This window comes from Macaca nemestrina, chromosome 15 (genome assembly GCF_043159975.1).
Source record: "Macaca nemestrina isolate mMacNem1 chromosome 15, mMacNem.hap1, whole genome shotgun sequence".
NCBI lineage: Eukaryota > Metazoa > Chordata > Mammalia > Primates > Cercopithecidae > Macaca > Macaca nemestrina.
The window spans coordinates 87,095,300-87,112,975 of record NC_092139.1 but is presented as its reverse complement, the minus strand read 5'-3'; the positions used below and the strand labels follow the sequence as shown (position 1 = coordinate 87,112,975).

Below are 17,676 nucleotides of genomic sequence, written 5' to 3'. Positions count from 1 at the left end.
CCATGGGGCCCTGAGCCTCCTGCTTGGCTGCTCCCCATGACCCCATAAGCCCCACAGGACTGTGTGCACCAGGTGGGACACTGTCCCTGAAAGCAGAACATGGGGAGTCTGCCAGCGCATCTGGGCCAGATCATCTGGGCTATTCCTTCTCCTCTTACACATCCCAGCACCTTCCCAACACCACAGAGAAAGTGAAGTTCACCTTGCTGGCCATTCTGGTAAAAAGTTAGTATGGAAAGAAGCAAAATCTACCAGGCTCTGGGGTGCTCAGTGTCTCCCTTTGCCCTAACAGACACTGAAGGTACAGCTGCCTGTCCCTAACCCACAGGGGAATAGCAATAGGACTCGCCAAACACGTGCTCCAAGGACAGGCCTATGTCAAGAGAAGCCTGCCTCTGGTGGTTACGCAGCGGCAGTGGGCAGGAGCCATCGTTGGCTGAAAACACAGAGCAGCTGCTGGCCCCAGTTTCCTTCACAGGCTGTGGCCATCCAGGAACACTTGGTGTCCACATACTTCCAAGTAACACACACAAGCACCAAGACCCGGGCCCTAGGATGTAATGACAACTCACTTCTGCAGAGCTGGGGCCACTGCCTGGTTGATAGAACCACACTGGGCCCTCTGAATCAGAGGAGGCACAACGTGAGGTAAACACGGGGGCCCTCAACACAGCAGGGAGCCAGGGTGCAGACTCAGGAGGTCCTCCTCAGAAGCTTCCAGTCTGGAGGGAACATATGCCTAAGTGTCTCTGGCCTCCATGGGTCAATAAAATCAACTTTTAGGGAAGAAGAGTTTCTGTTCCAGGGTAAACAGAACTTCCCAGAAGTAAAAACAACAGCCCTAGGAAAAGGGAGATTAAGTGAGCAGTGAAACAGCAACCCCGTTTAGACCACTTTGAGGACAGCATTTCCATGATGCTAGAATCAGCATTTTTGAGGCCAAGGCTCTGGGAGGATGGGGGATCTGGAATCAAATGCAAGGCAGTGAAGAACTTCCCAAAAGGAAGTGAGGTGACACAGACCTTCTGACTCAGGCACCACGGCCTGCCCAGAAAGCTCTGCTGAGGCAGCGTCAGGGCTGGCCTCTCACAGAGATCTCAACAACCCAGAAATGTGAAATCTTACTTACGAATGTCTCGAAAATGGATAATGAGCCTGGCCACGAGAGAAAGGTATTCGTCCTAAAAGTAAAAACAGGAAGCAGTTTAATCCCAAATGAAGAAGCGCAGTCATCGGACTCCCCCTTCCCGCCCCCTCGCCTGCTGGCGCCGAGCTGAAGCCCGAAGCCCATTCTGCAAGGCAGACTCAGACACTCGGCCTCTTCTGGAATCCGCCTCTCGGAAGGGAGCCGTCAGTGCTTATAGCTAGGCGGGCCAATAACAGGCACAAAGAAACAAGAAGGGGACAGAGAGCCTCCAACGGCCACTCCTCTCCCCTGATGGAAAGGCACTCAGCTGAGAGAGCTGTGAGCCATCTTGAGTGCCGTCTTTTTGTCACAAAGGGAACAGGCAGGTTGGGGGGATGAGGCACTAGCCTGAGGGCACAAGGCCTGTCAGAGGCAGCCGTGGGTGGGCCGCTGTGTCTTTGCACTATGTGTACGGAAGGGCTTTCGTTTCTCAGCCCAGCCTGTTGCTGCCTTTTCACTGATGACGCAGTACCTGCTGCAAATCTGGATGGCACTCCCCTGGCTGTGCTTTCCGGGAGAATCTATGTTCATCTGCATTTATGCAAGGGCAAGGGAGAGGGTGAAGCCCACTCTCAGGTGAGGTGAAGGCCGCTGGCTGCTAAGGCCCGCTATGTGCAGGCTGCTGTGTTTCTGGGATTGCCTGGCAGGGCCTGCCTCCCACCCATTGTCCTCTTTGGCCCCAAGGACACTCACTCGCAGGTGTTTCAGGGAAATCACTGCTGTGAGTTGGTCTTGTGGTCAATACAGGGATGTCTGAGGTAAAGTCTTATTTCAGAGAAGCATCCTTGCCCTCTGCTGAAGTGCCCATCCTTCTGGCAGGGAAGCCTGGAAGGGGCAAAGCCCCGGCTCCCTGCCCTGCTCACCCAACCTTCCTCCTGAGTCACTGTGACACTAAGAGTTCATCCACTACACTCATAAGATGGCAGGGCAGAGGGAAGGATGATGAAAAGTGGTCTCAGGTGAGGGTAAAAATATAAAGACACTTCCGAAATCTTTATCATCCCACATCTATTTCCAAACTCTACCCTATTTCTTTTTTTCGGCTTGGGGAAATTAGCACAGGACAACATGAAGAGGAAAGGCCCAGGAGAGAGGAGAAGCTGGGATAAGCAGCGAGGCCTGGCCAGAACAAGAGGGCACCAAGGAGGTTCCGGCTGTCCCCATTATTCCTGACAGGAAAGCTGATGTGCATGTGAATGTGGCCCGCAGGCAGTCAGTCCCTGAAGGACAGTGGTATGAGATGGGGGCAATGGAGGTGTGGGAACCTGAGGACACTCAGGAACAGAAGCGAGGTGGCCAGGTATGAGGGGAGAAGGGCCTCGGGGCCAGCCAGGTCAACATCTCACAGCTCCTAAGGCCCTGGACTATTTCTTAGGTCTGCAATACTTCAAATGAATTTGTTTTCTCCACATCCATAAACGGTAAAACAAGGGGAAGTAGGTTTCAAAAGCAACAAGATACTTCTACTTAGACATAAGACACTTAAACAAGGCTCAGGACCATGTCCCCAAAGCCCTTCTGCATAAAACCAGGGCTGAGCAAGACCCACTGCCAGCCCAGCCCCTGGAATGCAGGGGGCAGGCATCCTCACTCTGCAGAGCCCAGCACCACTCCTGACCCACAGCAGGGGGCAGCCACTGCAACCTGCTCCAGTTCCACTACCAGACCAGCATGAGGAGGCTTAGTGGGGAGTGCGGAGGGAGGGGATGCCTGATGTGAGAAACAAGCACAGGAAGCTGTCACACTGCCAGCCAAGGAGCTTTCTTGTGGGCGATGATATTTCCCACATTCCCCCAAACACGGGTTTATCTAGGAATATCCAGGGGCGAACGCAATAGGTCAGCCACAACAGCTCCTTTCCGGGAGAGAAAGGCCTGGATCCAAAACTGTGCCTCTGATCCCCCTGGCTGGGTTCTTTCACTCCTGACTCCTCACCATCCACCCCCAACCCCATCCAGATGGACAGATTATTACGCCCCTTTCTGCTCCAAAGCACACCAACTCCCCTAGAGCTGCTGCAGAAAAAAGGGCTAAAGAGTCAGGAACCTCCCTTATCTTCACTCGATCTGCTCCAGCTCCCCTGCTGGCTATCAAAATATAAGTAAGTGTCCAGTTGCACCTGAGGCTGAGTATTACAAACCATAAACAATGAACATCATGACAGTAACAGCTAGCACTTGGCACTTTATGGCGCCAGGCACCGGAGTTAACAATTCACATGCATTATCGCCTTGATTTCTCCCAACCACCCAGAGGCAGGTACTACTAACACATCCAGTTTACAGATAAGAAAATAGAAACGTTAAAAAGCTCCATAGAGGCCAATCGTGGAGGCTCACATCTATTATTCCAACATTTTGGAAAGTCAAGGCAGGAGGGTCCCTTGAGGCCAGGAGTTTAAGACCAGCCTGGGCAACGTAGTAAGACACCATCTCTACAAAACGAACAAACAAACAAGCAAACAAACAAACATTACCCTGGTGTGGTGGCACATGCCAGTGGTCCCAGAGTGGGAGGCTGAGGCATTAGCCTGAGAGATCAATGCTGCAATGAACTGTGAACACTCCACTACACTCCAGCTTGGGCGACAGAGTGAGACCCCACCTCAAAAAGTTAAAAGCTTCATAGAATTTCCACATTTGCTTGACATGTGGAAATCTTGCACAAGTGCCTCACAACACATTGTGGAGTGAACACAAGGAAGAAGAAAGGAGAGAAACACATGCTCCATGCCACATACACTGCATGACATACACCTTTTATATAAGACCTAGGGAACCCAAACACACATATTTGCTTAAATCTGCCATGAGAAACACTGGAAAGACACACCAAAATAGAAAACCGACAAACCAGCAAGTATCAGGAACTGGGCTGGAAATGTGCCCTCTCTAAACCCACGGTGTTATGGGTTTTCACTTCAGAAGCACATAAATCTTTTACTATTGAGAAAATAAAGCCAAATCAGGTCAGGCACGGTGGCTCACACCTGTAATCCCAGTACTTTTGGAGGCCAAGATAGGAGGATCACCTGAGGACAGGAGTTCAAGACCAGCTTGGCCAACAAGGTGAAACTCTAGCTCTACTAAAAATACAAAAAAAATTAGCCAGGCATGGTGGCGTATGCCTGTAATTCCAGCTACTTGGGAGGCTGAGGCAGGAGAATTGCTTGAACCCAGGAGGCAGAGGTTGCAGTGAGCCGAGATCACACCACTGCACTCCAGCCTGGGCAACAAGAGCGAAAACTCTGTCTCAAAACAAACAAAAAAAGCAAATCAAAGCCAGGCACAATGGCACAATCCTGTAATCCCAGCTACTTGGAAGGATAAAGTAAAGTAGGAGGATTGCTTGCGCCAGGAGTTCAGGGGCAACTCAGTAAATTTTATTTCTCCAAAAAAAAAAAAAAATATATATATATATATATATATATTTGAGATGGGGTCTCACTCTGTTGCCCAGGCTGGAGTGCAGTGCAGTGGTGCGATCACAGCTCACTGCCGTTTCAACCTCATGGGCTCAAGTGAGCCTTCCCACCTCAGTCTCCTGAGCAGCTGGGACCACATGCAAGCGCCACCACACCCAGCTAATTTTTTTTTTTGAGACAGAGTCTCACTCTGTGGCCCAGGCTGGAGTGCAGTGGCACGATCTCAGCTCACTGCAAGCTCCGCCTCCCAGGTGCAAGTTATTCTCCTGTCTCAGCCTCCCAAGCAGCTGGGACTACAGGCGCCCGCCACCACGCCCAGCTAATTTTTTGTATTTTTTAGTAGAGACAGGGGTTTCACCGAGTTAGCCAGGATGGTCTTGATCTCCTGACCTTCTGATCCGCCCACCTTGGCCTCCCAAAGTGCTGGGATTACAGGCGTGAGTCACTGCGACTGGCCAATTTTTTGTATTTTTTGTAGAGACACGGTTTTGCCATGTTGGCCAGGCTTGTCTTTTGCTCAGTCCTCAACCTCCAAAAGTGCTGGGATTACAGGTGTGAGTCACTGTAGCCAACCTGAAATACTTTTCTAAAATGAAAAGTATAGCAAATCAAAAGAAAAAGGTACAATTCCTAAACATTCCAAATAAACTAAAACAAATGAGCTGAATATTAAGTTGGTGGCAGAGTCATATAGGGAAAAGAAATCTTTTGAGAAGCTTTTTAAAAAAATGAAACAAAAAGCAAAACATTCTCAATAAAAGGGATACAATTTAAGGGCAATTAGAACTTCAAGGTAATCTTAAAATTTTAGTCTAGCTTTTGTTATCAGGGGTAATATAAACTGTTTATTCTGAAATGATTTCAAAGTAAAGCAAGCAAGTATGCTAATAATATTAGAAACCAAGATATTCATAGTAACAGAAAAGACACATGTTTAAAATGAAAGAAGTAAAAACCCTATATATAAGGTTAAATTTGAATTAGAAATATTAGTGTAAAATTATGGGGTTTTGTTGTTGCTGTTATTTCAAAAACATGTTTTTTCTTAGTTCTGTTCACTAAAAGGCCCAAAGCAATGAACAGAGCAGCGCCCACATAGCACGCTCAAAATGCCACTTTACCGGCAGAAGTCCCCAGGGTTCACTCCCTAGAGGAGCAGCCAATCTGGGTCTAAATGCCAGCAGACTAAGAAAAACTAAATAGGTTGTGTGAGGGCCTCAAGAGACACAGGAGCTCCTGCTAGATGAGGATGGGACCATCTAAGCATCAAAATGAATGACAGCAATGGACCAGAACACCCCAGATACACAGCTCTGAGCTCAAAATGTCACTAAAAGAGAACCCATCTGTGGCCCTTGGGGGGATGCCTTAGACTGGAAAGATCAGAAAAACAGCATTCCTGGAGGTCCTGAACACACAGGGTTTCAAACAATCATCTAGCCCTGGCTGACTTTCTTGACAAAAAAAAACTCCATGTAATGAATGTGGGAGAAAAGCCAGAACTAGTCTACAATCCCTAATTAAATGATGAAATCATCGGAAAGATAATAGGAACTTTACAAGGGTCAGGCTGTTGTTGCTCTCCAAACCTCCAAACTGTGGTCTTATGGGAATATCAAGATGCCCAGAAATACAAATTAAGGCAATACTTCGGAAATATTTTTGCTAAAAGACCACGGCATCCTCTCTGCTCTTCGATTTAGCACCCAGTTCATAAGAAGGAGGGGGCAGGCAAGATGAATCAGGAGCTTAGGAGACATCAGAGCTCATGGGGAGGGCTGCAGGACAGCTGGGCTGCTCCTTCACCAGGCTGGGAGGGGCCCGAAGGGAAAAAAGACCCTTGTTTGGATCCTGATTCAAAGAAGCCAACTATTAGGAAAAAAGCATTGGAACTTGAAAGAGGCCTTCCCACTGATGACAATAGTGACTCCATGTGATTGTCAGGCGGGGCCCTAGCACAGGCCGGGTGTGGAGACGCTCAGCAGAGATAACACCCTGAGGGTGGGGATGTGCCCTCCGCACTTCAGGAGAGACACAGAGACAGCCAAGGGAAAAGTCACCAAACCACAGCAACTGCTGACTCCGGGTTAGAGGAATACGACACCTCTGTGCTTTCATGTCTCAGAGTTTTCCTAATAGATTTTAAAATACCATCAAATTCCTGAAAGAAAGCTTCCATGATAGTATCCGCAGCCCCATGGGACCTTGGCCCCAGCCCACAGGACATGCCATCAGAAACCAAACAGGGATGAGGTGCCTAGCCCCAGCAGTGCCCCCCACCCAAGGAAATCACACAGCCCTGACCTGGCCACGAAGGAAAAACAGACTTGTTATCCATCATTTTCACTCATTCCATTAAAAATATATGTACAGGCTGGCTGAGATACCCATTTAAAACATGCCATTCAATGGTTTTGGGTACTACATTCAGAGTTCTGCAGCATTACCAAAATCAATTTTAGAGCATTTTCTTTCTTTCTTTTTTTTTTTTTTTGAGGCGGAGTCTCACTCTGTCACCCAGGCTGGAGTGCAGTGGCGCCATCTTAGCTCACTGCAACCTCCACTTCCTGGGTTCAAGTGATTCTCCTGCCTCACCCTCCCTAGTAGCTAGGACTACAAGTATGTGCCATCATCCCCAACTGATTTTTGCATTTTTAGTAGAGGCAGGATTTCACCATGTTGTCCAGGCTGGTCTCAAACTCCTGGCCTCAAGTGATCCGCTGGCCTCGGTCTCCAAAGTGTTGGCATTACAGGTGTGGGCCACCATGCCCGGCCTAATTTTAGAACATTTTCATCACTCCAAATGAAAACTCCATTTCTCCTACAGCACGCTTGGCAATCACTAATCAACTTTCTATCTGTGGCAGGCTAAATAATAGTCCTTAAATCAGGTCCTATTCCCTGGAACCTGTAAATGCTGCCTTATTTGAGAAAAGGGTCTTTGCAGATGCGATTAAGTTAAAGATCTTGAGATGGAGGACTATCCTGGATTATGTAGGTGGGCCCTAAGTGCAACTGCATGTATCCTCCTACGAGGGAGGCAGAAGGAAAGTTCACACACACAAAGAAGGCGATGTGAAGATGGAATACAGAGAGAATTTATTTACCTTGTGATGCTGGACTTGAAGACTGGAGTGATACAGCCACAAGCCAAGGAGTACCAGCAGTGACCAAAAGCTAAAAGATGCAAGAAACAGGTTCCTCTCCTATTGCCTCCCTGCTGCCACTGTGATTTTTACCCATGGTAACTGACTTTGAGTTTCTGGCCTTGAAAACTGTGAGATTAAATTTGTTTTGTTTTGTTTTTTTTTTTTCAGATGGAGTCTCGCTCTGTCACCCAGGCTGGAGTGCAGTGGCTCGATCTCGGCTCACTGCAAACTCCACCTCCCAGGTTCAGCCATTCTCCTGCCTCAGCCTCCCGAGTAGCTGGGACTCCAGGCGCCTGCCACCACCCCCAGCTAGTTGTTTTGTATTTTTAGTAGAGATGGGGTTTCACCGTGTTAGCCAGGATGGGCACGATCTCCTGACCTCGTGATCTGCCCGCCTTAGCCTCCCAAAGTGCTGGGATTATAGGTGTGAGCCACCACGTCCGGCCTAAATTTCTGTTCTTTTAAGCCACCAAGTTTGTAGTAACTTGTTATAGCAGCCACAGGAAACATAAATTTTGTTACCAGGAGTGGGGTGCCTAAAAACGTAGCAGTGGCTTTGTAACTCAATAATGAAGGGGTGCTAGTAGAATTATGAGAAGCATGACAGAAAAGGCCTAGGTTTCCTTGAACAGGCTGTGGGGTAGATATGTGGATGTTAAAGACTCTGTCACCCAGACTGCCTTAAAGGAAATGAGGAACTTGATACACAAAGTCTGTGTTATCTTCAAGAATACATACACTATCAAAAACAAAACGTTGGTAGAAGCATGAACATTAAAAGTGATTCTAAAGGCACAAAGGAAACAAGGAACATGTTACTGGAAACCAGAGCAAAGGTGATCTTTGTAATATAACGGCAAAAAGTTTAGCTGGATTGTGTCCTGTAGCTGTGTGGAAGGCAGAATCATAAGCAATAAGCTTGCACATTTAGCTGAGCAGACTTCCAATCAAAGCATTCAAGACTCAGCTTGGGCCGGGCGCAGTGACTTATGCCTGTAATCTCAGCACTTTGGGAGGCTGAGGCAGGCAGATCACCTGAGGTCAGGAGTTCAAGACCAGCCTGGCCAACATGGTGAAATCCCGTCTTTACTAAAAATACAAAAATTAGCCAGGCATGGTGGTGGGCACCTGTAATCTCAGTTACTTGGGAGGCTGAGGCAGGAGAATCACTTGAACCCGGGAGGCAGAGGTTGCAATGAGCAGAGATCGCGCTACTGCACTCCAGCCTGGGCGACAGAGTGAGACTCCGTCTCAAAAAAAAAAAAAAAAAAGCAACACGAAAGGGATAAATTAAGGGTACAATAAACAAAAAGAATTTTTAAAATACAAAAAAAAAAAAAAAAAGAGAGAGAGAGAGAAATTGAGGGAAGAACTGTTAGGCAGAAAGGAATCCACACTTAATGATTTGGGAAATTCTCAGGCTATTTAGATCGGAATAAACCAAAATGCTAAAACTAGGAGATTCATTGTTAGGAAAGTGTGTTCTGTAGAGAATGCCAAGGGTGTGGCATATCTTGCAATTTTTTTCTAGTGCCAAAGAGATTAAACATGGAACTTACGAATCCCCTCAATCATCTCGCAGAAGTAAGGAAACAGAGATGAAATTATCTAGGAAAGATCTGTGGAGAAACCTCATCTAATACTATGAATTCCATCATATATGCAGAAGTTCCACAAGGATTTTGAGAATGTTCTACCAGCAGAAACACTGCCAGCTTGGAGTAGAAAGTTTACAGACTAGACAAAATCAAAGAACTCCCAAAATTTTAGAAGCAGGAATAGGCTGATAAAACTACTCAGCCTCAAACACGTGCTACCCTTTAAGAAAGTGAGGGCAGAGCCACGGGCTCAGAAGTCAAGAGACAGGAGCCTCCAACTTTATGGTAACCTGTTATGGCAGCCATGGGAAACTAATACACTATTTCTATAGATCTGCCTGTTCTCTGGGCATTTTATAAAAACGCAGCATGTCATCCTTTGTGGCTGCTTCATTTCATTCACGTAATGTTTTTAAGCTTCATCCATGTGGTAGCATGTATCAGCCCTTCATTCCTTCATGTGGCCACATGATACCCACTGTATGGCTATTCTACATTCTGTTTATCCATTCATCTGCTGGTAGACATTTGGGTTGTTTCCACTTTTAGCTATTTACAATGTTATAATAATGCTATAAATGTTTGTGTATATGTTTTTGTGTGGACATGCTTTCTTTTCTCTTGGGTATATACCTAGGAGTGAAACTTCTGGGTCGTATGGTAACTCTACATTCAATTTTTTTAGGAACTGTCATACTGTTTTTCACAGCAGCTGTACCATTTCACATTCTCTCTAGCAATGTATGAGAATTCCAATTTCTCCACCAGGCATGGTGGCTCACCCCTGTAGTCCCAGCACTTTGAGGAGGCCAAGATGGGTAGACTACCTGAGGTCAGGAGTTCGAGACCAGCATGGCCAACAGGATGAGACCCTGTCTCTACTAAAAATACAAAAATTAGCCGGGCCTTGGCTGGGCGTGGCAGCTCACACCTGTAATCCCAGCACTTTGGAGGCTTACGCAGGTGGATCATGAAGTCAAGAGATCAAGATCATTCTGGCCAACACGGTGAATCCCCATCTCTACATCTAACAAAAGTTAGCTGGGCATAGTGGCGCGTGCCTGTAGTCCCAGCTACTCGGGAGGCTGAGGCAGGGGAATTGCTTGAACCTCGGAGGCGGAGGTTGCGGTGAGCCGAGATTGCGCCACTGCACTCCAGTCTGGTGACAGAGCGAGACTCCGTTGCAAAAAAAAAAAAAAAAAAAATTAGCTGAGTGTGGTGGTGTGTGCCTATAGTCCCAGCTACTCAGGAGACTGAGGCAGGAAAATCACTGGAAGTCGGGAGGCAGAGGCTGTAGTGAGACAAGATTGTGCCACTGCACTCTAGCCTGGGTGACAGAGCAAGACTCCGTCTCAAAAAGAAAGAAAATTCCATTTTCTCTACATCTTTGCCAACACTTATCATTGTTGTGTTTTAAATCACAATCATTATAATGGAAATGAAGTGGCACCTCATTGTGGCTTTTATTTGCAATCCACTAATGACTAGTGATGTGGAGCCTCTTTTCACGTGGTTGTTGGCCATTTGTATCTCTTCTTTGGAGATACATTTATTCAAGTACTTTGCCTATTTTGTAGTTGCTTTTTTTTTTTTTTTTTTTTTTTGGTGTTGCTGAGTTGTAGGAGTTCTTTATGTATTCTGGATATTAAACCCTTACCTGACATGTGATTTGCAAATACTTTCTCCCATTCCATGGGTTGTTTTTCCCTCTTTCGACAGTGTCCTATGATGTACAGGTTTTTAATTCTGATGAAGTCAAATTTATCTATGTTTTTTGTAGCTTGTGCTTTTTTGGCATATCTAAGAAACCACTGCCTAATCCAAGGTCATGAAGATGTATGCCTCTGCTTTCTTCTAAGATATTTACAGTTTTAGCTTGTAAATTTAGGTTTTTGACCCATTTGGGGTTAATTTTTTTCAAAGTTTTTTAGAGACAGAGTCTCACTCTGTCACCCAGGCTGCAGCATGTTGGTATAATCACAGCTTACTGTAATCTCAAACTCCTGGGCTCAAGTGACCCTCCAGCCTCAGCCTGTCGATTAAGCAGGACTACAGGCACGTGCCACCATCCCTGGCTGGTGTTTTTTATTTTAAGTTTTGTATAGGGTGTTAAGTTGGGGCTCAACCTCAGTATTTTGTATGTAGTTACCCAGTTGTCCTAGCAACTACTGTGGTTTATGTATTTAAAAATTTTATTTTTGTTCGGGCGTGGTGGCTCACACTTGTAATTCCACCGCTTTGAGGGGCCGAGGCGGGCGAATCACGAGGTCAGGAGTTCAAGATCATCCTGGCCAACATGGTTAAACCACGTCTCTACTAAAAATACAAAAAATTAGCCAGGTGTAGTGGCAGGTGCCTAATCCCAGCTACTCGGGGGGCTGAGGCAGGAGAATCACTTGAACCCAGGAGGTGGAGGTTGCAGTGAGCCGAGATTGTGCCACTGCACTCCAGCCAGGACGACAGAGTGAGACTCCATCTCGAAAAAAAAAAATTATATATAAAACGTTTTTGATGACCATAAAATGAATAATAGAACAAATGTCAGTGGACCTCTTACCCAGCTTAAATTTAAAAATAAAAAAGGAGGCATACAAGCTTGCTCTCCCCTCATCATTCCTTTGACTTGCCCCACACAGGTAAACTGGGGGAGACGTCACAAGAATTAGATGGTGTTCATAAAGTACTTAGCTCTCAGTGCCTTAATATATGTATAATATGGCTACTGAAAACCAAACCATTATAATTTAAAACAGGATTTATGAACAAGTAGGTTTACTAAGTATGGTGCAGGAGTCTTGATGGTCACACATTTAGATAGAGTGGAGCAAAGGAGCACTGCCTACCGGTAGAGATGACACTCGACCCTCATTCTGAACCAGCTGCATGCAGCACAACTCACGTCTTTCCAGCACATATCAATAATTAATACATCAACTGTTCGATTTTTTTTCTTTTCTTTTTTGAGATGGAATCTCACTCTGCGCCTAGGTTGGAATGCAGTGGTGCAATCTCAGTTAACTGCAACCTCTGTCTCCTGGGTTCAAGCCTCTGCCTCCCAAATAGCTAGGAGTACAGGCGTGTAATACCACACCTGGCTAATTTTTGTAATTTTTATATTTTTAGTAGAGACAGGGTTTCACCATGTTGGCCAGGCTGGTCTCAAACTCCTGACCTCAAGTGATCTGCCCACCTCAGCCTCCTGAAACTGCACCCAGCCACATCTTTTAATGTACAAACCATGCTTTTCTCAGCTCTAAGACTAAGCACTGAATGCTGGGGCCAGTAATTGTCCTTGATGAATAGGTATAGCAGAAGACGTATTCATATTTGATGAAAAGCCTGATCCTAGGCTTGTGAGGTCCCTCGGAAAGGCTGAAGCAGCCAGGCGCAGTGGTTCATGTCTATAATCCCAGCACTCTGGGAGGCCGAGGAGGGAGAATTGCTTGAGGACAGGAGTTCAAGACCAGCCTGGACAAAACAGTGAGACCCTGTCTCTACAAAAAACATTTTAAATATAGTCAATCTTTGAATCATATGTTTTATGAAAAAAAAAAAAGTTTTAAAAAAATTAGCCAGGCATAGTGGTGCATACCTCCCAGCTACTCGGGAGGCTGGGTAGAGCACTTGAACCCAGAAGTTTGAGGCTTCAGTGAGCTATGATCACACCACTGTACTCCAGCCTGCGTAACAGAGCAATACCTTGACTCAAACAAAACAAAACAAAGCAAAACAAAAAGAAAGCTGAAGGTAGGAAAGTATCTTCATTAATCAGAGGCATGTTGGCATCTTTGTTCTCTCTTGGTCTCCTGGGGAACACAGTTGGGCCTATCTTTTTGCCCCTTGATTCTAGCTGTTTTGTTGTTCACTTAGACCCTCCTCTCTGATGAAGTCCAAGGTGGCTTCCCAGTTCTGATGCTCCCTCAGCCTCCCTAGTCCCTGAGTTTCACCTTAGCTCCTCAGTCAGGGTTCAGCTCTGTACTAGTCATTTCTAAACTACAAACCAGAGACATGTACTACTCTTCTTTTCTTTTTCTTTTTTTTGAGATGGAGTCTCACTCTGTTGCCCAGGCTGGAGTGCAGTGGCATGCTCTCGGCTCACTGCAACCTTCACCTCCTGGGTTCAAGCAATTCTCCTGCCTCAATCTCTTGAGTAGCTGTGATTACAGGCGCACCACCACCACGCCTGGCTAATTTTTGTATTTTTAGTAGAGATGGGATTTCACCATATTGGCCAGGATAGTCTCGATCTCCTGACCTCCTGATCCACCCGCCTCGGCATCCCAAAGTGCTGGAATTACAGGTATGAGCCACTGCATCCCAGCCAACATGTACTACTTTTCCATAGTACTATGTGAAGTGGAAAATAGGTGATAGGAGTTTAATTTTTAACAGGCAAAGTAAGCAAATGCCCAGAAATACATCCAGTTCCAGTAAATATATGTCCACACTGCCCCTGTAGTGCTGATACAGAGGTGCCAGGACCCTGATTGTCTTCTCATTCAATGGGTGCCAAATCTTCTTGAACTTTCCTTCAGGAGGCTGGCTGGAATGTTTGGAGATGCCATTATCACTATCACCTACCACCCCTAGGCATAGCTATTTTTGTATCCCTCAGTCTTCCTTAGACAGAGAGTAGTCCCACCCATAAAAATTAAAGTGTTAAGGAATTAAAGTGGGTGTTTGGGTGTCTTTTGCTTGACAGATGGGAGTCAGTAAGAGATGTGGCTAAGAGTGTGGGCTCTGACATTAGCCAAATGACATCCTGAGCAAAACAATTAGCATCTGCATGCCTTAGTTTCCTTGCCTGTAAACAGGAAAGAGTGGCACTGTAACCGAGTAAGGATCAAATGAGTTCACACGCATGAAGCATGCAGAACAGGGCCTTCTAGGCAGACATCACTGTAGAATGCACAAATGGGGCCTGGCTGTGAGACCTGGAGCCAGGCAATGACAGGATAAGGAGGGCTTTAACTTGGGGTGCTGACACTCACACTGAAGGTATGAGCTCACTCCAGACAATTTGGTGAATTCCTTTAGACAAGTACACACAAGGCTTTCCTTGCTCTGGGGTATACGCTAAATAGCCTGAGGTGCCCATTAGTGCCTGGTTTTCTTTGGGATGGGCACCTCTGGACTCGGAAGCCTGCCAGGACTGCAATGGAGAGTAATCCTCCTCCTCCATGAGCCACAACCTCTCAGACCCTCTTGGGGTCTGGAAACACAGAGAAACTACTTCTCCCTATCCTATTCCCTGCTCAGGGGTCCCACCTTTTACATTCCTTCACAGCTGTTCCAACAGGGTCTCAGGCAGCAAGGGCAGGTAACAAGTGTGCCTGGGCTGCCATCTGACCCGGAGAGTCCTATCACAGTCCACCTGCTGAGATGGTCCTCACAATACTAGCTGGCATTGCCTCCATGAGGAGCTTCAGCAGTAAGTAAAAAGATGGCCACCAGACAATATCCAAGTAAGATGTCTGTCCCTGTAAAAACGATGTAGGAAATTTCCAATAGTTCTTACACATATTTGTCTTCCAATTAATCAGAGCTTCTTCCTGGAGTTTGGGATTTAGAAATGGCTTGATAAAAGGAAATGGACTAAAATCATTATGGCACAGTGTGCAGGCTACAGTTAATTCAGGGGCCAACGCAGAGAGAGCTGTCATAGGAAGGGGCAGTTGTTCTGCTGGACGCCTCTTTTGGGAGGAAAGGATTAATCCTAAGGTGCTGGGCATGTCTCTGTGGTAGCTAGTCTCCACGGTGCTCCCAAAATAATTAATGGCCTGCCTATAGGCTGCCATTCTCATCAAAAGGTAGAGGTAATTTACCCTCCCCTGAACCTGCACTGGCCTTGGGACTTACTGTTTCCAAGTGATGTTCTAGGAGTTGTGAGGACTGGCAGCTTCCACTTCTTCCTTCTCTTGCAAGCCAGCTGCCATGCTAAAAGGAAGTCCAGCTATGCTACTAAAGATACCACGTGGGGGCCATGTAAGGAAAACTGATGTGCAGCCTGATGAAGCCTTTATTGCCCTGTCAGCATGGCTGGGCTGCGGATGGAAAGCAGTCACATGAAAACTCACAAGTGAGGCCGGGTGCGGTGGCTCACACCTGTAATCCCAGCACTTTGGGAGGTCGAGAGGGGTGGATCACCTGAGGTCAGGAGTTCGAGACCATCCTGGCCAACATGGTGAAACCCCGTCTCTACTAAAAATGTAGAAATTAGCTGGGCGTGGCAGTGTATGCCTGTAATCCCAGCTACTCGAGAGGCTGAGGCAGAATAGCTCAAACCCGGGAGGTGGAGGTTGCAGTGAGCCGGGATCGTGTCACTGCACTCCAGCCTGGCGACAGAGCCCTTATAAATCTGAGATAGCCCTTACAAAAATTCATTTAATTATAAGAAAATACAAACTGGCCAGGCACGGTGGCTCACGCCTATAATTCCAGCACTTTGGGAAGCAGAGGTAGGTGGATTGCCTGAGGTCAGGAGTTCAAGACCAGCCTGACCAACATGGTGAAACCCATCTCTACTAAAAATACAAAAATTAGCTGGACGTGGTGGCAGAAGAATCACTTGAACGCGGGAGGCAGAGGTTGCAGTGAGCTGAGATTGTGCCACTGAACTCCAGCCTGGGCGACAGAGTGAGACTCCATCTCAAAAAAAAAAAAAAAAAAAAAAAAGAAAAAAGAAAAGAAAAGAAAAAAGAGAAAAAAGAAAAAGAATATACAAACTAACAAAAACAATTAAAAATTGTCAATTTTTTTTTAAGACGGAGTTTCACTCTTGTTGCCTAGGCTGGAGTGCACTGGCGCGATCTTGGCTCACACCAACCTCCGCCTCCCGGGTTCAAGCAATTCTCCTGCCTCAGGCTCCTGAGTAGTTGGGATTACAGGCATGTGCCACCCTGCCCGGCTAATTTTGTAGTTTTAGTAGAGACGGGGGTTTCTCCATGTTGGCCTGGCCGGTCTTGAACTCTCGACCTCAGGTGATCTGCCTACCTAGGCCTCCCAAAGTGCTGGAATTACAGGCATGAGCCACCGTGCCTGGCCAAAAATTGTTAATTTAAAAAAAACAATAAAAAGAGTCAGCCGGGCGTTGTGGCTCAAGCCTATAATCCCAACACTTTGGGAGGCCGAGGGGGGTGGATTACCTGAGGTCAGGAGTTTGAGACCAGCCTGGCCAACATGGTGAAACCTTGTCTCTACTAAAAATACATAAATTAGCCGGGCATGGTGGCACACGCCTGTAATCCCAGCTGTCCAGGAGCTGAGACAGGAGAATTGCTTCAGCCCAGGAGACGGCGGCTGCAGTGAGCCAAGATCGTGCCATGGCACTCCAGCCTGGCCAACAGAGCGAGACTGTCTCAAAAAAAATAAAAATAAAAGTAAAAAAATAAATAAAAATCCCCCCATATATTTGCAAATTATATATCTAATAACAGACTTATATCCAAATGCATAAAGAACTATTACAACCCAACAATAAAAAGACTAACAACCCAGTTTAAAAATGAACAGAGGATCTGAATAGACATTACTCCAAAGAAAATATACAAATGGCCAAAAAGCACATGAAAAAGATGCTCAGCATCATCAGTCACTAGGCAAATGCAAATCAAAACAATGAGACACCACTTCACACCCATTACACAATGGCTACAATTAAAATAGACAACGAGTACTGGAGAGGATGAGGAGAAACTGAAACCTCATTTAAGTTGCTGGTGAGAATTTAAAATAGTGCAGTTGCTTTGGGAAATCTGGTATTTCCTCAAAAGGTCAAATACAGGGGTACGATATGACCCAGCAACTCTACCCCTAGGTATATACCCAAGAGAAATGAAAACACAGCCCACACAAAAATTTATACATGAACTATTGTTCTGCTTATTCATAATAACCAAAAAGTAGAAACTATGTAAATGTCCACCAACTAATGAATAGCTATAAAATATGTGATATGGCCATCCAGAAAAGGAATATTTGACAATAAAAAGGAACAAAGTTGACTAGGCGCGGTGCGGTGGCTCACGCCTGTAATCCCAGCACTTTTGGAGGTCAAGGCAGGTGGATCACCTGAGGTCAGGAGTTCGAAACCAGCCTGGTTAACATAGCCCTAGACCATGGCAAAACCCCATCTCTACTAAAAACACAAAAACTAGCCAGGCATGGTGGTAGCACACACCTGTAATCTCAGCTACTAAGGAGGCTGAGGCAGAAGAACTGCTTGAACCCAGTGGGTGGAGGTTGCAGTGAGCCAAGATTGTGCCACTGCACTCCAGCCTGGGTGACAGAGCGAGATTCCACCTAAAAAAAAAAAAAAAA

At 46.2% G+C, this 17,676-nt stretch overlaps 1 protein-coding gene across 8 annotated transcripts in view; it reads right to left on the bottom strand.

The window, feature by feature from the left end:
* The window catches only part of LOC105480689 (mediator complex subunit 15), an 86,399-nt gene that overhangs the window by 36,151 nt on the left and 32,572 nt on the right, over positions 1–17,676 (bottom strand). For all 8 annotated transcript variants that reach the window (XM_024792562.2, XM_011739798.3, XM_011739799.3 and 5 more), the window contains one exon: positions 1,130–1,181. In XM_024792562.2, coding sequence (XP_024648330.2) covers positions 1,130–1,181 — 52 coding nt within the window. The remainder of the gene's footprint in view (positions 1–1,129; positions 1,182–17,676) is intronic.